This window comes from Hibiscus syriacus, unplaced genomic scaffold, assembly GCF_006381635.1.
Source record: "Hibiscus syriacus cultivar Baekdansim isolate YM2019G1 unplaced genomic scaffold, ASM638163v2 tig00112856_pilon, whole genome shotgun sequence".
NCBI classification, from domain to species: Eukaryota; Viridiplantae; Streptophyta; class Magnoliopsida; order Malvales; family Malvaceae; genus Hibiscus; species Hibiscus syriacus.
Window position 1 is genome coordinate 462,306 of NW_024063411.1, and position 21,393 is coordinate 483,698.

The following is a 21,393-nucleotide window of genomic DNA, read 5'->3' on the forward strand; positions in this document are numbered from 1 at the left end:
GAACCAACCCCGTTGGTATTCTTTTTAAATTTTGATTAACAAGTAAAGAACGAATTAAATATTCAATGAATCTTATGTCTTAAATTTGCTAATCCCTTCATAATATAATACATGGGCAACATTTTTCCACAGCAAAATTATGGCAACACACCTCATTATATTTAGAAAACAACAAAGGTTAAAGATTATTTACTTATTATTTCAAAAAAAAAATATCATTTGTATTTAATACATTTATCTTTTATAATTGGTAGTAGAACTCCACCAGTTATTGATCTTGTGTATTTTTCCTTTCTATTTTATTTTATAAATATTAATTTTAATTATATTTTCTTCACTGTTATTAATAATAACTTTTTAAAAACTTCCTCAATCTATTGATAATGCACACACACTATATAGATGCAGCTGCTCGAACACAAGATCTCTAAGGAGAACAACACTTCTTTTAATTACTGAGACATGTTAAGTTAATGCTCAAACCCTGCAGAAACAATTGCTCGATCATAGGATCTCTAAGGAAAACAACACTCACTTTAACCACTGAGATCACTCGATGAATTCATAATACGAGATTACTCAGTCGGGTACTTTAGAACTTTTTTAATCATAGAATACTGAATTTAACAAAACAATAATACATTGCGAATCCCATAAATCACACAAGTATTTAACAACAATTTCATTGTGTGCATAGATATACACAACAAAAACATATGCAGACATTGAAATAAAGCTTAAGTCACCATGTTTTTCATGAATTCCAGATAAGAAGTAAAGAAAATAAGAATTATCTCCATCACACATAGGATAGTAAAAAATATGGAGAATCCAATTTAAAATATCCTAAAAGTGGAAACAAAGTTAAGAGACTAACCCTATATGGATAATGTTAAGGAAAACAAATGAAACAAACACATCAAGCCTGCTGGCAGGGCCAAGCCATGGCTGGTCTCATTGTTTACTTCTGGTTGCTACTTCCCTTCTTCTTCAGTAGGTTCCCGAATTTACGGAGTAAAGGCTTCTTCTTTTTATGTTGTTCCTGCTTTGATGGTGAGTTCCCGCCATCATCGACGATTTCTGTGGAACCATTTATCTGATCAAAACCCTCACTAGCATCCGCCTTTGAATCAACTTCCTCGTCAAAGGATTCTTCTTGCTCGGGTTCCCCTTCTGGTGAAAATTCCTTCTTTTCGATTCTGCAGCTTTCCCACATCTTAAATTCAGTATCAACTGACTCTACTGAATCATTCTCCTTTTCTTTTGTCTCGTGTCCGTTCATGTCCAACACTTTGGCACTGTCTGCTTGAAGAGCCTCATCTTTCGAGCCATCATTCACATGCGGAGAGCTTTCATTTTTGGACTCGTCAGGATGTTCTGATGACTTGGGCTTGTCTCTACTTCCATGCCCGTTCTCTTCTGAGAATTCAACCACCTTAGGCAGCAAATCGTAGTCCTTGTCACTGTCGGTTAGCTCACCGTTTTCCTTGCTTTGCTTTTTTATTATAGCTTCCTCTAACAGCTTAGACAACTCCTCAACTTTCTTAAGAGAAGCAACTTCCCTTGCTATGAGTTCATCGTTTTCTTGAATGACACTCTGCAACTCAGTTTCTTTATAGAACAAACTCTCCTTTAATTTCGTGCTCTCAATCTTGACTTCCTCTAGAGATTCTTGCAGATAAATCACCTTAGATTCAACTTCCTTTAGGCTATCCTTCAACCGAATTTCTTCCTCCTTGGACTCAGAAGCCTCTTGAATGACACTCTGCAACTCCGTTTCTTTAGCCAGCAACCTCTCGTCTAGTTTCATGCTCTCGGCCTTGACTTTCTCTAGGGCTTCTTGCAGATAAATCACCTTAGATTTAACTTCCTTTAGGCTATCCTTCAACAGAGTTTCTTCCTCCTTGGACTCGGAAGCCTCTTGAATGGCACTCTGCAACTCAGCTTCTTTATCCAACAAAGTCCTTTTTAATTCCATGCTATCGGTCCTGACTTTCTCCAGAGCTTCTTGCAGATAAATCACTTTAGATTCAACTTCCTTTAGGCTATCCTTCAACCGAGTTTCTTCCTCCTTGGACTCGGAAGCCTCTTGAATGGCACTCTGCAACTCAGTTTCTTTATCCAACAAACTCTCCTTTAATTTCATGCTCTCAGTCTTGACTTCCTCTAGAGCTTCTTGCAGATAAATCACCTTAGATTCAACTTCCTTAAGGCTATCCTTCAACCGAGTTTCTTCCTCCTTGGACTCAGAAGCCTCTTGAATGACACTCTGCAACTCGGTTTCTTTATCCAACAAACTCTCCTTTAATTTCGTGCTATCAGTCTTGAGTTCCTCCAGAGCTTCTTGCAGATAAATCACCTTAGATTCAACTTCCTTTAGGCTATCCTTCAACCGAGCTTCTTCCTCCTTGGACGAAGAAGCCTCTTCCTCGGATTGTTTTAGCAAATTTACCAACCTATTAATTTCTTTGTGTATAGAAGAGTTTTCTTCATCCGACTTCTTTACACAATCTACTAAATGCAGTTCTTTTTGTTCCCACTCGGTTATGGAATTCTGATGTTCATTCTTGGATTGTTCAATGGTATTTGTCAGAAGATCAATCTCCTTTTTTGCATCATCGAGCATGGTTTTGTACTTCTCATCTGTTGCTTTCAGGAACAACCTTAGCTCCTCTAACTGGGTCTTGTACTTTTCATTGTCGGTTTCACAGGATAAGAGCTTCTCCTTAGCCTCCCTAGCTTCTGCAGAAACTTCATGCAAGGCTGAAGCTAAGCTTTCCATTGCTTTCCTGCTCTTCTCTTCCTCATCCTTAGAATTTTCCAACTCATTAATGAGTTTCTTCTTCTCTTCTAAAAGAGTTTGAACACGGGAAACTGCAAGCTTCTCATTATCTAAAGCTCGGGTCTTTTCTTCTTTCACTGTTTCTAATTCGGACTTTAGAGACTCGACCAACTTCCCTGCTTCTGCATTTTCTTCCTTAGCCGTATTAATCTGGTGTTCTGATTCCTCAAGATCCCTTCTTTGTGTACCGATCATCATTTCCAGTGATCTCACTTTCTGTTTAAGAGAAGCAATTTCAGATTCTGCATCTTGCAATGAATCATTGCTGCTTTCTAATTGCTTCATGACTGCGTTTAGAGATTCCGATGTAGATCTTTCTAACTTCTTCGCTTCCTCAATCTTCATTTCTAATTTTTCAACCCTATTACCCCATTCATCTAATACATTGCGTGTATACGATTCAGCCATTTTCGCAGCTTCTAGATCAACATTAAGTTGTTCGACATATGCCTCGTTTTCCACCAACTTCTCCTCATAGGCCTTTGCTTTCTCAACTTTTTGTTTGAATGATTCTATCTCTTCCCTGAGCTTCAACACCATTTCATTGTTTTCATTAATCTCTCTTTCACGCTTCAACTCAAGCAACGACTTCAACCGAACCAATTCCGCCGAGAGAATCTCCGCCTTCTCGGCATGAATTTCAGCAATCTTGGTTGCATCATCAGCATGATTTAATGCTTGGTTTTTTGTATCACAAGTCATGGCTAGTTCCTGCTTCACCCGTTGAAGCTCCTGAGTGGTTGAGACGAGAGCAGCAACATCCAGAGCATGCTGGTTCCTAACGGATTCGATTTCTATCTGCCATTCTTCATCTTTCTTCTGAGCAGCATCCATCTCCACCTGTTCCAACTCCAAAGCTCGGAACTTTTCAATCTCTGAGTTCTCTTCGGCTAGCTTTTGTGCAGCCAAAGCCTTTCGAAGCTTTTCATTTGCTTCTTCAGCTGCTTTCCGTGCTTCTTTCAGTTCATCAATTGCTTGCGCCTTCTCTTTCTCGATCAATGATATTTTCTCATTTGCCTTCTTTAAATCCTCCTGAACCGAGTTCAACTGAGCTTGCAACTCTAATCCCTTACCCACCCGCGTTGGCGGTTTCTGATAATCAAACCCAACCGATAAAGCAAATGAAAATCCATTAACTTCATAATTAAAGCAGTAGATTATTTGTTTCTCTTTCCTAATACCGGTTTTTTCCTCACCAAACATCAAAATATACAAAATGATTCATATCAGATAACACATTTTCTTTTCTAAATATTATTTGAAATACAACTCAGTATCGGGAAACATCAACAAAATATGAACACAGGTTCGGAATCCTCATAACCGAATCCCATATCAACAAATCCAATAGAACTTACATCTAGCATGAAACATGTAAGATCAAACACCTAATTGTTTGACAACATTGACTTAATAACTTACTTCAGGCGGCGTGGAAACCTTCGGTGATCTACGAACAGCTGTAGGTGTCGAGTTAAGAGATAGCCTCTGCAGTCGATCGCCTGACTGACGAGCACTTTGCAATGGGGAGGGAGAACCGGGTTCCGGCTTAGCCAGTCCCTTGCTTACTTTACTTGCCACTCTAGGTGTAGCCGGTGAAACCTTGGTTGGAGTATCAGATGAACTTGATCTGTACAGATTGTGCATAAGGTCAAAGTCCCATCACTTTAAACAAACAATAGCAAAGAATATAAACAAAATTCATGAGCAAATCAAATTAAAGATGGATTTTATCTAAAAAATGGCAACTTTTTTTCCACATAATTTGGCAAGATAAAACTATTATATCAAATTAAACACTTGAAATTTGAGTAAAACCCATTTGACAAATAGAATCAAAGAACAAGATCGACTACAATCTTATGAATTTGAGTGAAACAAAGGGTCTTTAAATGTCAAATTACAAGAATCATATGAACAAAAGAAACACCCAAAATTTTCAATACTTAAAATTCGAGCAAAACCCATTTGAAAAACAGAATCAAAGAACAAAATTAACCAACAATTTATGAATTTGAGTGGGAAAAAAGGTCCATAGCATGAGCCTAAAAGCATCAAGGAGCAGATTAAACAAAATCCCAGAATTTAGCATAGAGAAAAGGCATCACATGAACTAAAAAATGAGCAGTCCAAAGAAAGTAAAGAAAACCCAAGTCAGATCTAAGTCAAAAATTAGGAATTAAGGAACAAAGCATGAAGTTCATAAAGAGAAAAGAAAACCCAGAAAGAGAGAGAGGTGAACGTACTTGGATTTAGCAGACATGGTGAGAATGAGAGGAAGTGAACTTAGAGAAAAACTATCTACGAATGATTTACATTTTATATATAACGTTCAAATATAACTGATGAATCATTTCTACTTTTTTAAGCTGAGAGAGAGAGAGAGAGAGAGAGAGAGAGAGAGTATTTTTCCTTAAATAGTTTAGGCACCTATGATCTTATTTTGCTCACCAATTTTGAAAACTTTACATTCTGGTTACTTTTGTTTTTGATCTATCTTATTTTTGTCAATGAACCGTTAACTTTTGTTAGTTTGACGACTTGAAAAATAAAAGTGTTTAAATTTTAGTTTTATCCTTAAATTTTAGATAGAATTTTAATCTGAATTTAAAATTTAGATAAAATATTAAATTAACTTTGAAAATTAGGTAAAATGTCAATTTAACTCATGAATTACTTTTTTTAAATAATTTATAAATTGATAAAAAAAAGCTAAAGAATATTTAAATCTGATTTTCAATTCAGCTAAGGGTAGATTTAATATTCCGCGTAAAAATACTTCTTTTTTTAAACATATATAGAGTAAAGGGTAAACTACGCATTCAGTACCTAAATTATCAGTTTTAGTCTATTTTAGTATCTAACCTTTTATTTTTTTTCAAAATCATATTTAATGTTTATTTTTTGTTTCATTTTAATATCTCACTATTAGAAAATTAACGAGTTTTGTACCTAAACTTTCAATTTTTCAAAACTTAATGTTAAATGTTGAATGGGGTACTAAAATGAAATAAAAACTAAGTTTTTAACAGCAATACTAAAATGAAATAAAAATTAAAGTTTAGGTATGATTTAAAAAAATGAAAGTTTAGGTACTAAAATATATCAAAACTGATAGTTTAGATACTAAATGCGTAATTTATCCTAGACTAAAATATCTTTTAATAATACAATAACTAAAACATAATTTTAGAGTAGTACAAGCACTAAGAGTAGACTTTAACCTAATAATAGTAATATTAATTAAAGGTGTGAACTACTATTACTAATATTGATAAAAATAATAATTATTTAGTTATACAATTTACGATAATTGTTCGAACATATCTTAATTGTGTAATTACATCTCTAGTCAATTTTATTATTGGTGGCAAAACACACACATACTAAGGTGGCGTTTGGTTGGACGGAATCTCTTGGAATTGGTGGGAATTAGAATCCAATTCCACCACTTTTCCATGTTTGGTTCAAGTTTTTTAAGGGAATTGGAATCCCTGATGGAATTCAATTCCATCAAATGAGGGAAAGTGAATTACATCTAAAAATGGATGAAATTAAATTCCCTTGTTCATCAATCATACTACCCTCATCAATCATTTGGTAACTTATTCATATATTGAATAAAAATATTTTTTTATTATTTCGGGTCGGGTCGGGTTTCTAATTCATATATTCGAGTCGGGTCGGGTGAAACTTTATTTTGGTCGGGTCGGATCTGATTTTTTTAAGTGTGATATTCGGGTCGGGTCGGGTTCGGGTTTAGGGTGAAAAAAACCGGACCGACCTGAAAATATATATAATTCAGGTCGGATCGGATTAAGTCACTGTTTTTATTAAATAAAAATAATTTTTTATTATTTCGGGCCGGGTCGGGTTGGATTTCTAATTCATATATTCGGGTCGGGTCGGATCGGATGAAACTTTATTTTGTTCGGGTTGGATTTTTTTAAGTGTGATATTCGGTTCGGGTCGGGTTCGGTTTTAGGGTGAAAAAAACCGGACCGACCCGAAAATATATATAATTCGGGTCGGGTCGGATTAAGTCACTGTTTTTATTAAATAAAAATAATTTTTAATTATTTCGGGTCGGGTCGGGTCGGATTTCTAATTCATATATTCGGGTCGGGTCGGATGAAACTTTATTTTTTTCGGGTCGGGTCGAGTAGGGTCGGGTTTTTTTAAGTGTGATATTCGGGTCAGGTCGGGTTCGGGTTTAGGATGAAAAAAATGGACCAACCCGAAAATATATAATTTTACCTTATATATTTAGGAATAATTACAATAATATATCCCTCTATATATAATTTTTTCAATTAAGTCAATGTTTTTATTGAATAAAAATATTTTTTTTATTATTTTGAGTCGTGTCGGGTCGAGTTTCTAATTTATATATTGAATAAAAATAGTTTTTGGTATATTTTTTTGTAACTAATTAACATACTTCAATTGGAATGTATCGAAATATTACTCTATCTTTTGGTAACTTATTAACATATTTTGATTGCGATGATTTTAACTTATAATGTTTATTAGTATGATTTTTATAATTTATTGAAATGAATAATCAATCAATAAAATGAAAATTTAATATTTTTTAATTTTTTATAATATATTACTACATGTAAGTTGTAAAATAAACTAAAATAAAGCAAAAAAACAAGAAGGACAATTATGTCATTTTACATTACTAAAATCAAATTCATCTGACATGTCTGCGAACCAAACAGAATATTCCTGCCAACCAAACATAATATGGAATTGGATTCCAATTCCTACAGATTCTAATTCCTTCATAGATTTCAATTCCCTCATAAACATTCCAACGAACCAAACGCCACCTAGTGAAAATAAAATTTATTCTTTTACTATTTGAATATTATATTTAATAAAAATATATGCACAAATACTTTGTAAACAATATTAAATAACATAAAATAAAAGAAGTTAAATGAAAAAAAAAAAGAAGGTAAAACGTTATTTTTCTTAAATTAATAAATTATTAATATAGTTTTACATATGTATATGATTTACGTAGTTTAATTTTTCTGTTTAAATTTTAGGGTAAAGTACACAAATGATACCCTAACTATAGGACGTTGTTTTGTTAAGTCTCCGACTATTAAAAGTTATGAAATAAACTATTGGCATAGGTTACCCTATTTAAAATGTAAATACTATAAACACCTTCGATTTGAAATTGAATCCAACACTTACAATCTCTATATGAGGATGGAAGTATGAATTTACGTTAGATGTACGAACTTTTACGGAATTATATTAGAAATTTAGAGGGTGCAAAATTTAAAAATTTGGGAGGGTACAAAATTAAATCATCGATGAAAAGAAATACGAAGATATCTAGGTGCAATATCCCCACCCCTCGATCCATCCCTGTCTCTCTTGTCCCAAGCTGGGGACTACGTAATAACAAATAATGACAATGCTTAGCCACAAGCTTCTAATTACACTAATGGTTTCAATAAGCAACAAAATTAAAATATAGTATCAGAACTGCATAGTTCCGTATGTAATTTTCAAACAACTAATGGTAGAACCTACCTGTTTCAATCCCGAATGAGTCTCTCACATGGTAGCTTCTACTTCGGGGTCGGCCTCCGCCAGAACAGTAGGTGTGTTATTCCCGCCTCGCAATCGGGAGGACACATTGTCGATGGCCGTGTTGAGCTGGCTGATTTTTTCATTCAGGGTCTCCCTGGTTTTCTGCTTTCGATAAAGTAAGAAAGGTTGAGAATTAATATAAAGAGTGCAGGGCAACACTGAAGAACATAATAGCGAATAAAAGTAGAGCCTAATTACCTCTAAACCTTCTTCATAGTATATCGGTCGCTTCGCCTTACGGAATCCGTATTCATCTTCGTTTAGCAGGGATCTTCTAATCTGAATCGAAACAACAAACGAGAGGAGGTTTTAACCTGATGACAATGATTTCAAATAAAGAAAGCAAAAAAGGCGACCATTCACGGAACAGAAAGAACAGCAGATATCATTCCATATATGTGGCTTCGACTCTTCATTTTTATTTTTAAGCAACCATATTTGGCTTGTATCCGAACATAGATATAGGATATGAACTTGCAAAAGTTCTTAAAATACAAGGGACGACTTTCTACAAACTGAATATATTAATTCCAACGTTACCTGTATATAACATCACATCCAACATAGTAGTAGTAATGCAATTAAAGCTCTATGATAAGACAAGAAAGCATGAAACAGTACTATAATATGATTCAGTTAAAATACAGATGAACTAAGTTGATTTTTCTTAGATGATAGGTAACGCTTTCAACAAGAACACAAATGCACTACTACGAGGGAACTTTCATTCGATTTCAGGTCATTAATTAGATATATTTTCAGGAAATTTAGAGACTGAAAGCAGCTATTAATCACCTGTGGTGCGAAAATATATCCCAAAGTACCAAATATGGCACCTCCTAAAAGAAAACCGGCAACGAAATCAATTCCTCCGCCCCTGCTGTCACTGCTGCACGTATCAGGGTTAACAACAAATGATGAGAAGAAATTAGAAGCATTAGTAATGGATGGGACAAAAACAACATATGCAATTTGCAAAATCCTACTCGAATAAATCTAAACATAGCACAACATCCAAAGCAATAAATAATCAGCTTTTCCTTTTTCCCTTCTTGTTACGAGTAAAGAATCAGCTTAAGAACATTCAGGAGAAAGAAAGAAAGACACATGGAAAGTGAAAAACAAAGAGTAATTCAGATGGCTCTATGTTTTAAATCCTTTTAGTGTTGAGCATGGAGAGAATAGGGTAAGGTTGTTCAGCATCAAAGAGAATTTATTACAGAGAAATCATCCTATCAACAGCTTTAAGCATTACTAAGTATTAGTAGTAACAAGGGTCTGAGATATTGTTTGCTGGAAATGTTTCTATTTACATCACTATTCAAAATGAAAATCAACAATGAAACCAAAGAAACTCCACTGACAGGATTTACTGAACCTGAGACTCTTGGATATTGATATTGTGACTTATGTTTTGATGTTTTTGACAATCAGATTTCAGATTTTTTCCCTATATTTATCTCAAAATTGTGAAAATTCCAGGGCATCTATTTCACAGATTTCTGGTTTAGCAAATCTGTATCAAGGAGGCTTAGTAAAACAAGGGGTTTGGCATGTATGTCATCCTAAAACACAGCATGTGCTCAATCTAGTTCTAACACAAAACCATTAGAGATACGTGGCTCGAGTACCAATAATTCAGAATCATAGGTTTGGCTTACCCCTTTCATGCATACTCTTATTAGAAACATGAATTCGCATCTAAGCTTATTTCAAGTGGACTGAAATACAGAAAGACATACCGATACTGTGCAGAAACTGAAAACTGACGTTTCAACGGAATTGTTTTCCTTTGAACTGCCAGATTTGGTCTTTTCCCAAAGGTGCTGGACTTAGGGAACCAAACTTCACCTGCCTTGAGATGAGAACCACCTATATAAACCAAGAAAGGAATAATAGTGAGCATGAAGCAAGAACTCATCAAAAAATCATTATTTCATATGTTAATAGCAACCCATCACATGCCCCAAGATCAGTCGGTACGATAAAGAAACCAATGAATTCATTTTTGGATGTTAGGTATATGGTTTATTTTTCTCATAATTTATGGCATTTGAATCCTAGAATCTTCTTTTTGTCAATTTTGAACCCAAAACTATAAGAATTTGATATAAAGGAAAACCATCAGAACTCCAATCGAAAAGTAAAAATAAAAAAGAAACAGATTTCTATTCTTAAAATTTGCATTTCCAATCAAATCAAAATAACAAAGAATGTGACAGAAGTACATTGCTATCCTTACCGACAAGAAATGCAATACGAGCATGTTGTTTCAAGCTTTAATCACTTGAACAAACTAAAATAAACATGCTAAATCACGAAACAAATTTGAAGCACATCTGCATATGGTTTTTTTTATCCTTTATGTTCTTTCAAACCTTAATAACATAATGCTCTAAAAAAACTAAAATAAACATACCGAATCAAATATCAAACTTAAACCATATATATTTCTAGTCTTTCCTTTCCTTAAGTATTTACTATTTTTTTGTTGAACCTTCGGCATAGAAATTAGCAACCTCGAACTTCATCCGACGAACTCAACTTAATTAGTTACTCGCAAAAGGCTATAGTGCCCGAACTAGTCATTTTTCTAAAGCATCAGTGTCCAACACATGCAAACACGAGAAAACATGAGTATGCAGATTTGATTCTCCAAATACAGATAAAGAACCAGTATCGCTAACTAAACTACTTCTCCAGGCAGAAAATCAGCTAAAAATATACAGGATGATAAGGCGTATTAAATATCCAAATAAAATGATTAAAAAAAGAGAAACGGAAGCAATCAATATATCAAATGATTAAGTTTACATGATAACTACACTCAGAAATGGAAATTAAAATATAATTGATAAAATTGAAAAACCTGAGATGGAAACGGGAGCCAAACAGTAAGCCATGAGCGCTGTAGTTGAGAGAAAGCGAAGGGAAGTTGGCAAGATTTTTCTTTTTTCTCTTTTTTTTTGGGGGGATTATAAAACCTCTTTAGTTTCTTATTTACGAACATGCCCTTCCTCTAAAGAAAGATTTTATGAGGATTTTTCCTGAATAGATTACGTGGAAATATTTTAGCCACGTCAGAATTTTTAATTATTTTTTCACTTTTTAATGACCATCCAGTTCAATTGGTAGAGCACAAGGTTCTTAACCTTGAGGTCGTGGGATCGAGTCTCACGAAGGGCATTTCATAATTCGGAAGTCTCTTACGGAAACTGCTCTCATCCTGGTGTTGAAGGTAACCTACTATCTTACCTCCCCTTACCCCATATATATATATATAGAAAAAAGTGACAGCTATTTTTTACTGACACTTAGATTAAGTCTTGCCTAGTCTTTTTAAATTATTTTAATCTAAATTCTTTTATGCTTTTTTTTTCTCAAGTTTTTTTTTTTATTTTGAACAAAAATCTCTATATTTGTGGCATATATTTTCTCTGTTATTATAACATATTTTTTTTATTCTTGTGACACAATTTTTAAGACTTTTAGTAAGTTTAGAGTCAGTTTGACACTTGCATAAAGACTTTTATGATATTAGTTTTTCAATTGATTTGTCGATGATAAAATATAATTAAATCTCCTCTTTAATAAAAAAATAATTTACCGATATAATCAAAATTGTATAACAAAACAATCTGTCAGATATTTTAATTTTCTCACTATTCTTTTATCATTTTATAAAACGTCTCAAATTAGATGAGTGATTAAATCATTTATAAAGTTATGTTCGATTTTGAACATCAAAATACTACACGGTACACACCCTATTTTCCTTTTAAAAGCAAAGGGGGAGAAAGGGTAGGCAGGCAGCTTCAACACCAATGAGGAAACTCAGTAAGCAAAGAGGTACAGAAAACATCTGAGGGGGAAAAACAACTGATCAAAGCATTGGTTTGCAAATTTTTTGTCGATATTCCGAAGTAAGCCGGCTTTCGATATCTTTATATACAAACAGCCGTCTGTCTATGCAGTCGAGAAAAGGAAACCAAAAAACAACAGTATGAGAAGTTGATTGCTAAGTTCTGTATGGGTTATGAACAGATGGGAATTTGAATTCTCCTACAAACCCCAATGCAAGACCATAGTCTACATTTTCACCACATTCATGCAGCACACAAAATCCTAAGAACCTCACCATAAGCCTATTTTTCCGGGAAGCCCCGAAATAGTAGCAGCGAAGTATTCACAGGATGCCTTTCGGGCAACTGCTGCTCTGGTTTAGGGACGGGTTTCGCATCCCGTTCCTTCTCCTGGAAAGGGAAAGAAAGGGAGAGGGATAGGGAGAGGGAGAGGGGGGCAGATACATCCTCCTCCTCTTGCTTGCTGGTTACCTTATTATGCAGTTTGTTCTGGTTGTCACTTTCGTCTATTGCTCCAACAAAGAAAGGCAGGATTCCCTTGTTTGGTGGACTCGTCTCGGCCCCCAAAGCAAGTTCAAGATTGGGAGAGACGTCATGAACTCGGTGTTCACCGGCAAGGCGTGAATCCATGGGCAAGAAGAAACTTTCACTGTTCCCCAGATCTTCGGGGATTAACTTTTCTTGACAGGCAAAGTCACATCTCCTCTCTTCTAATGAAGAGAGAGAACCTGGATTTTGTCTATTTGATGCTAAACTATCACTAAAAGGAACTTGATCTCTAGCACTGCTATATTGGTATATTTTGCTGAAACCCATCTTCAGCTTTTTATTATCATTCCCCCTATCTACAGGAATTCGTGTTGCCTCACTCCATGGCATTTTTTGACATGTAACGGTAGAAACTTCAGAAACTGGTTCTGTGAGATCGATGTATGGGCGTTTCCGATGATTCAATTGCCAAGACCCGCGATCTATAGTTGATGAAGTCTTCCCATCAGCACAACCATCCTTTGAATCACTAATTTTAACAGAATCCCTGTCAAGCTTCTCCTCAACAACCGCAACTTGTTTTCCAGTAGATCGATCTTTTAGAGATGGGTAATATTGCCAGCAGTCGAAATCTGTATTTAAAGAAGTCTTCAGATCAGCACACCCGTTATCCTTTGAATCCTCGACTTTGACACAATTCCCATCAACCTTCTCCTCAACAACTACCTTTGGTTTTCCAGGAGGGCGATCTTTTAGAGATGGATAACCTTCTGCCATATGCATTTCCCCCTCCTCAACTTCGAAAGAACCAGTATTGGTTTCGGTAGCTTGAAGGCAAGGTGTAAGATCGGGGTCAGATCCACAGTCAGGAAATTTGCTCTCTTCCTGTAAAATAATGGCAAAAGTGTCAAATAAATAAATAAAATTTGTTTCAGTCTATCCAAAAAGAGAATCTGTTCAGCATAATAAGATAAAAATTCCACACACATCCATAAATAAACTGAAGAAATCTTTGAAATAACGACACTTCTTTCAACCTTGAAACTGAATAGAATCAGAGAAAAACTTGAAATTTATAAGCCATTTGAAGCACCACACATTCATCGACAAGCAAAGAAATAAAGAATTAGATCCCTTCTTAAACAAGATTATATTGATTTCCTGTTGATTTGATCATGTCACTTAATAACATTCTATATCTCCTTGTAGGTTTTAAGGTTAGCAAACAATGACAAGAACTGAAAAAACAAACCAACTATAACAAAACATCGTCTTGACAGTAATTTAAGTAAAACATATTGAAAGAAGAACACATTACCAGAGTACTAGTGCATTTCATTTTTGGATTTACCTCTGTGCTGCTTGTTGCAATTCTAGACAAGAATTTGGGGTCAACTTTGCTCTCTTGGTCCTTCAATTTTGCTTTTATACCACCATATGTCTGCTCAAAAGAAGAAGCCTTATTATCACTGACACTATCTGTACAGATACATGTCTTTTCAACAGCAGTGGTCACATTGCACGAACTGTCACAAGTAGCCGATCCATTAACCACCGGCTGTGGACTATCAGTATATATTTGTCTCTCCAAAGCTACCGTACTTGCATCAGAATTGCACACACTCTTTGAGGAATTTGAACGGTTTGCCTTCCTTCCCTTGAAAACACCCCAGAGGAACAATAAGTTATTCCACCCTGCAAACCAAAAATCAGAAAGTTTTAGCATGCTTTTTTCCCATCTAAAGAAGAGAATAAAATGTATTGAACATACAAAACAGGTAATCATACAAATTCAAAAGAAACAGAAACTAATCTGAAAACAAGGGCTTTGCTTGGTAGGATGTAAAGAATATCAAAATATGGAAAACTAGAGAAGGAAAAACAGAAGGATATAAAACATTTTTTCTTTCCTTTAGTGTGCTTGGTAGTAAAGACAGAAGGAAAAATAACTTTCTTTACACCCATTGTTAGCATGGTTGAAAAACGAGAGTAAATAAAATAAAAATGCCATTAGACCCTTTGCAAGTTAAGATTAAAAAATAAAATTTGAAATCAAAGGATGATCTTGTAAATATACACACTTGACTTAGACTACTCGGATTTTCTTTTCTACTTCGAGTGGGTTTTTGTTAATAAGCTTTCCTATTTTCTTTCCTACGAAGCACACCCACTTCTACTAAACTAAGCACACCCTAAGAGACAAAGCATAATCGATCTAGAAGAGTTCACAGTTGTAAAGGGCATATAAAAAATATTTGTCCAATCCTGTCAAGTACACTTTAAGAGAATGATATAATGTTCTGTGCATAAGCTAACAGATAGGTGGGGGAGCCATCGATTTCAGATTTAAGAATCGCCTATATAGTCACATTAAATAGGTGGAATGGAAGAAAAAGGATGCATATAATCTGTCCTCACTAATTTGGGATTAAAATGCTGTTGATTCTGACTTGTGTTAATGCAGAAACAGGAAGCCATGCAGGGGGTGAAAACAGCTCAGTAAGACTTAAAAATTCTAAATAAATGATCTACACGAGACAAAATGAAGCCATACGATGTTCGTTTAAATACATTGTGTACATGGTAACATACCAATCAATGATATCAAACCAAAATCAAATAGTAAAATCCCAAACCCACATCAAAAGTGCAGAAAATGTGCTAAATAAAGAGCAATTACTCGCAACAGCAAATCTATAGTTTGCAAACAAATTGCTACTTTCTAATCAAACCTACCGTACTCTGAACATGCTCTAATACAGCATGAAGCACAGTGGTTGACAAAAGAAAAGGAAATCATTAAGTACCAACAGATGTTTCCTGTGTCGCCTTATGCAAAGGTTATAAACCCAAAAGAACCTTTTTTTCCTGTGTCCATTAATCCACTTATAATCTCTATATAGAGGGGAAATGCAAAAAATTCTGAGTTCAATATCCTTTCAAACCTACTAATGTTCCGTTTAATTTTTCTCAAAATATTTCTGAGTTCAATGCTAAAAAATCTAAGTGAAGTTTGAGAGCACATTAGGGGGTTACTAAAACCATGCAATTTCCATATCCATGCAAAACGATTAAGGACTGAGATCTTTGAGTCATAGCAATTTATATTTGGAGATGCAAATATCAAAATTAGCCCCCATGACCACGCCTGATCAGTACCAAAAAAGCCAGTATGGTGCAGTCAAACAGACATATCCTTTATCCTTTCCTTGTCGTGAATCTTGGGTAGAGCATATAATCCAACCAAATGTAAAATCACAGGGAACTACACTTGATCTGAATATCTCAATTATAACAATCCTTACTCTGGCAATGTTCAGGAAGCTGATTGGAGGGAAATATCAAAAGCTCAACACCTCCAAAATTTCCTTTGAGGGCAAGATCATTCTTGACCATGTTATCCAAAAGCATCTTGTAGTTCTTCTCATAACTGCAGAATAAGGAGCCGGAATAAATTTTAAAAAACTGAACCATGAAATTGCATCAATAATCAACCCAAACTAGAAAAACAAGGACAAAGGAGGGCGGGGAAGGTATATTCAAAATCTACCTTTCAAGGTCCTTGGCAAAGAAGTATAAAGCAATATTATCTTCTTTAGGACTACCGTTATGAAACTGTGCCGGCCAAGTGCTCAAGCGAGGCACTTCAGTCAATGAAACTTTGCGGGGAAATGTCTTGACAACATCCAGCACTTTAGGTGATGCAAGAGTTGAGATGTGGGCTTGAATACCATCAGAAAACTCAGGAGGTTTTCCATGCTTATTCACATCAAAACCACCCCTGCATAAAAGTAACAAAATCTATCACATTCAAGAAACATCTCAAGGAAAGGTATGCTGAAGCAATATATGAAAATGAACCTAAATGGAGCATCTTTTTAACCAAAAGAGAGAACAGTTAAATATAGGGACAAGAATCCTACTGCCAGATGTACTCATGTTCTGGGATGGCTGACATCATTGAGACAGCAGATATTGTGGCTAAAGGAGGGGCACGGAAATCTCTGATTGAAAGATTGCCAACAGAAGAAACTACATAGACAGCATCAGTGGAATGTGAATTAAGCAGCTTCATATTACCAGTGGAAGCCTGATTGCAAAGATGTGCTTGAGGTTCATACGTATCTTCAACAGAAATCTTTGCCTTACTGCAAACTGATGATAGATCTTGAGAAGTTCTTTCACATATTACAGGCTTCAAACGCATAGCTGCCTCAATTGCAGCTTTTAGCTTATTGCCTTTATTTGTCTCCTCTATAGAAGTTCTAGAAGCAGACTGATCAGCACCAGAAGCCAGACAGATTGAACAACATTCAGCTGCATCACCCATCTCTTTGCATTTTAGACATGGAACTCTTTTAGAGGATTGACTAACAGCACTCTCCCTTGATTTCTCGCTCTGGTTTGTTGAATCTATTGTCTGAGTAAGGCCATCCGACACAATTCCATTAACGTTACTAGGCTGTCTCTCAAACACCTGTGAAGAACTTGATGAGGTTTCCTCCTTCAGACTCACATGGTTTAACTTCTGTTCAGAAGAAATGCGTCCATTGGTGGATGAAACAGCTGCAAAATAAGAAAAATGCTCTTAAGTTGCCGGAATCAACTGAAAGAAAACAAAGAATATGAGGTAAAAGCAGAATACATAACAAAGCATTCTAATTATAGAGAGGACTTAAGAAAATAAAAAAAAATAGTAGTCCCACCATCAGAATGTCACAACATACCAGAAGAAACTGCATTTCCAACACCTTTACGAGCTAGACTGCTAGTTGATCTTGATAAAGTATTTGGTCTTCCATCAGACTGAACTGCCTTCGTTTCCCGGTGGTTGATTGCAGATGAATGAGAAGTTACATCAGCACGAGGTGTCTGTTTCTGATCAACCTTAGGTGTCACAATGGTAGGACTAGATTGATCCAATTTCGAGATCTTTTTCCTTTCTAATGACATCCGCTCTTTGACTTGCTTTAAACCTTTCAGATCTTGAACATGAGGATATTTAGATGATAGCAATTTAAAATTTGATTCCCCAGCATTTAACCGTCCAGAGTTACCAGATTTAAATGACGTTGATTTTCCCATCTGTCTAGCAGGTTCCTCCTTGCTATCAAGTGATGCATGTTCTCTAGCACTTTTACATTTCTGAAGAACAACCTCATCTACAAGCTTCCCTTTAGGTTTGGAATTTAAAGTGTTGAATGAATTCCATTTCATTAAGCTCTCTGTAACAATGAGAACAGTATGGAAATGTTAAAACAACAAATATAGGTGTGGGTATTTAGACAACAAAATCAATTCACTCACTCTTTGGTGTTCGCAGCTGTGGAGTAGAAGTCGGAGAGGATACAGCTTCTGGCACATCATTACCAGAATGGTTGCCAACAGAAATCTGCGGAGATGGCCTCACTTTCCCCTTATCTAAGTTCTTAAATGAACCCTCTCGAGACAAGGAAGATACTCTGTTGGGGCCCAATGATTTTGGTGATCCCATATTTGTTTCAACAGCCTGCCTTTTTGGAGCCAAAGCACCCTCTAGTTTTTCAACATGTCTCTTACCTAAGATACGTGTACTTGAGCCAAGTTTTTTTGCCTTTTTTCCCTCAGCATTCAAACCTTGAAATACAATTGCAAAAATATGTCAGCACAGGCAAGAGTTGCCTGGGTGTCATTTTTATTACATCTGTTTGATAACTAACCTTGTCTCGGGCTTTCAGTTTCCTCAGCCAGCTTGCATTCTTCACAGAGCCAATCACCTTCCGGAACTTTCCGAAGCATTTCTCGCATACAGTAACTGATTAATAGCATCAATATCATAAAACTCAACATTGAATATAGATACAGACAATTAAATAGAAATGCAATAAAAACTGATGACAACCATATGACTTAAGGGATTTGTACACATACGTGTGCTCTGCACCATCGGTGCACTTGCTACATATTGCAAGCAAATCTTCTCGTCCTGCATCCCCACAGATATCACATACCTTAACCTATTCAAGAAAAATCGGGAAACAAGAAAAGATAAATCAGAAAAACTTATTGACATAATAAATTTAAGAGAGAGAGAGAGAGAGAGACAGACAGACAGACAGAGAGAGAGAACAAATGTGCCGATCCCACAAGGTAAAAAAGAAAAGGAACTCTTCTATTTTAAGTATATAATTATGATGGAGCCCAATTAATAATCTTAAACCACTTAACAAGTTTAGGGACTTCCTAATCATTTTCAAAGCACTTGTTACCATTAAAACATTCATTTAATGACACCTAAAAGAGTGAGGAATCTGCCTTGCGCCAGAACCTTACAATAAGTTCAAGAATATCATAATCACCACTTACATTCTCCTAGGATGGCACCAGCACTACAAGTGCAAATGTAAAACCAATTAAAATATGGTATTTTCAATACCTTTACCCTCAAATCAACTAAATTAATCTAAACAGCCAACTTACACAGTGTTGGTCCTAGGAAAATATAGTCTCGATCATGCGTGCACACTTCATACAGTCTCATAAAAAAAAACATAAAGTTACTTACATCATGTTCAGAGACATCAGACTCATAACCCTCATCCAGAGAAGCTGCTTTCAAAGGAGACTCCCGCTTGTCAGATAACATCACAGACTCGTCTAACTCATTTTCCTTCAAACTTCTCCCAGTTTTATCCAGTGGGTCCTCACTATTGTCATCAATATCTGCTTCTAACTTGGGATGGATTTTGGGAGAAATCTCAGGTCTGCCGCCTCCAACAGAACTCTTGATGCTTCCAGAATGTGAATATGGAATTTGGATCCTAGGTGAACTACTTCCAGAATCAACCTCCTTCATAGAAGGTAGTTCTGACAAGTCTAGCTTCTGGGAAGAGGGCACCTTTCCACATCCTAAACAACAAACTGTTGCTGAACTATGATATGAATTCTTACAGTCTAAATCCTTGCTACAATAACTGAAAGCTATATTAGCATCACTGGCTCTACCAGCACATAATATACTATCAACATGGCTTTCAACAACTTTGGAAGATGGTCGTGCAGCTGCTTTACTTTCTAAATTTTCAGAGTAGGAATCGTGACTTGAATTGACATTGAGTAAGTCACTTGCCTCGCTGGGGCTATGGTATAAGCTGTCACCTGTTTTATCCTCATTGATAGAATACTGATTTGCAACAGCAACATGATCAGTTTCATCAGAAAACTCAACACTCTTTGATCCCATCTGAGCTATGCTTAAGTGCATACAAGATGAACAAGGAGCAGAGCACACGTTGCAGATTCCAGATTCTGCTTTTGCACGAACCTTTTGACTCATGTACTGCCTAATTAATCTTTTTATAGTTTTTGGTACCTAAGATAAAAAGTAAAACAAATAATGAATCCAGCAAATGGAAAATATTAAGTGCATTTGTTATCTTAGTGATCAAATTTGAATCCAGCAAAACAAAAAGGATTTGGAGATGACATAAAAACGAAGTAGTAGGTACATCATTTTCTTGCATTCCATTTCTATGTCATTCCAAGAAAGCATATGAATGGGAAAATACCCTAATTTTCTTTCATTCTTCCCTCCAATCTCTTCATCCTCGTAGTTCTCAAAACACTCCATGAAGAAAATTTTAAAGGTAACCATAACAACATAAAGTTCAAAGTAATATATGTTCTTCCTTCTTTCAACTTAAAACATTAAACTAACAAAATTTATTAACAAGAAATAAACAGTGAGTTCAAGAACATAGATTGAAGATTACCCTGTTCTCACTATATTCTTCTGGATACTTTGATCTATATCATCCAAAGGCCCTTGCATGCAGTAAAACTCTCTTAAACAGGTGTGATCTAAAAAATCACATCAAACTGAATCAAATAAAGCATCATTAAACAGAATGCGGAGAATATAATCCCTTCCACTAAAAGTGATATAATTCTATAACATCTAAAACCACATAAACAAAAAGTAGCATCTGAACTCCATAGAAGCCTAACAGTACAACAAGCAAGTTAAGAAATATACCCAATTTCTAAATAGAACCCAAAACCCTAATTCCCAACATAGGCTATTCAACATCACAATGGACTGATACAGCATATTTCAGATTAAATATTAACCATATTTTCACATATTCTACAACTAATTTAAACAATTCGAAAAGAAAAACTGAATACAATATCCAAATGTTTAAGTTGATTAAGATTAAACAAAAACCTAATTTAAAAAGAAAAGAAAACATAATTGTACATGTTACTGGTTCATAGGTTTTCTCCGTCGCATTGAAAAGCTCCTCAACAGGCCGCTCCCTCCGCCTCGCCAAAACAGCTGCTGCTCCCGCTGCCGCCATCGCCGAGCAAACGATCCAAATGCAAATTGTACATCAAACTAATTTCTCTCCTTATCTCTCTCGATTCTCCCTACCTCCCTATTTTACCGCAAAGGAAGGTTCCCGATTCCTATTTCAATCACAATTCCCCCAATTTCCACTTCAGGTATCCTCTCCGTCAATCTGAACCCCAAAAAATCACAAAATAAACATGAAAATACAAATCAAAACACCGCAACAAATCAAAAATTTTCAAATTTTT

The 21,393-nt window shown here is 35.4% G+C and overlaps 3 protein-coding genes across 4 annotated transcripts; all 3 read right to left on the reverse strand.

Annotated features, from left to right (window-relative positions):
- Nucleotides 1-727: 727 nt before the first annotated feature.
- Nucleotides 728-5,212, reverse strand: LOC120184019 (WEB family protein At3g02930, chloroplastic-like). The gene is made up of 4 exons (XM_039188598.1): nucleotides 5,089-5,212; nucleotides 4,265-4,472; nucleotides 2,423-3,934; nucleotides 728-2,254 (listed from the first exon to the last, which is right to left on the reverse strand). Exons 1-4 carry the CDS (start codon nucleotides 5,103-5,105, stop codon nucleotides 962-964), a joined length of 3,030 nt encoding a protein of 1,009 aa, XP_039044529.1. The 5' UTR covers nucleotides 5,106-5,212; the 3' UTR covers nucleotides 728-961.
- Nucleotides 5,213-8,388: 3,176 nt separating this feature from the next.
- LOC120183980 lies at nucleotides 8,389-11,396 on the reverse strand. The gene is made up of 5 exons (XM_039188559.1): nucleotides 11,331-11,396; nucleotides 10,204-10,333; nucleotides 9,257-9,350; nucleotides 8,660-8,740; nucleotides 8,389-8,563 (listed from the first exon to the last, which is right to left on the reverse strand). Exons 1-5 carry the CDS (start codon nucleotides 11,362-11,364, stop codon nucleotides 8,426-8,428), a joined length of 477 nt encoding a protein of 158 aa, XP_039044490.1. The 5' UTR covers nucleotides 11,365-11,396; the 3' UTR covers nucleotides 8,389-8,425.
- Nucleotides 11,397-12,341: 945 nt separating this feature from the next.
- LOC120184017 lies at nucleotides 12,342-21,393 on the reverse strand. 2 transcript variants are annotated; one of them, XM_039188595.1, is made up of 12 exons: nucleotides 21,053-21,393; nucleotides 20,576-20,652; nucleotides 19,358-20,164; nucleotides 18,724-18,809; nucleotides 18,513-18,607; nucleotides 18,121-18,429; nucleotides 17,541-18,038; nucleotides 16,737-17,379; nucleotides 16,364-16,594; nucleotides 16,119-16,243; nucleotides 14,165-14,508; nucleotides 12,342-13,698 (listed from the first exon to the last, which is right to left on the reverse strand). In XM_039188595.1, the coding sequence occupies exons 1-12, from the start codon at nucleotides 21,150-21,152 to the stop codon at nucleotides 12,607-12,609; spliced, it is 4,407 nt and encodes a 1,468-aa protein (XP_039044526.1). In that variant the 5' UTR covers nucleotides 21,153-21,393; the 3' UTR covers nucleotides 12,342-12,606. The 2 variants fall into 2 exon arrangements, with proteins under 2 accessions (XP_039044526.1, XP_039044527.1); XM_039188596.1 differs by lacking the exon at nucleotides 21,053-21,393 and having other exon boundaries at nucleotides 14,132-14,508; nucleotides 20,565-20,650.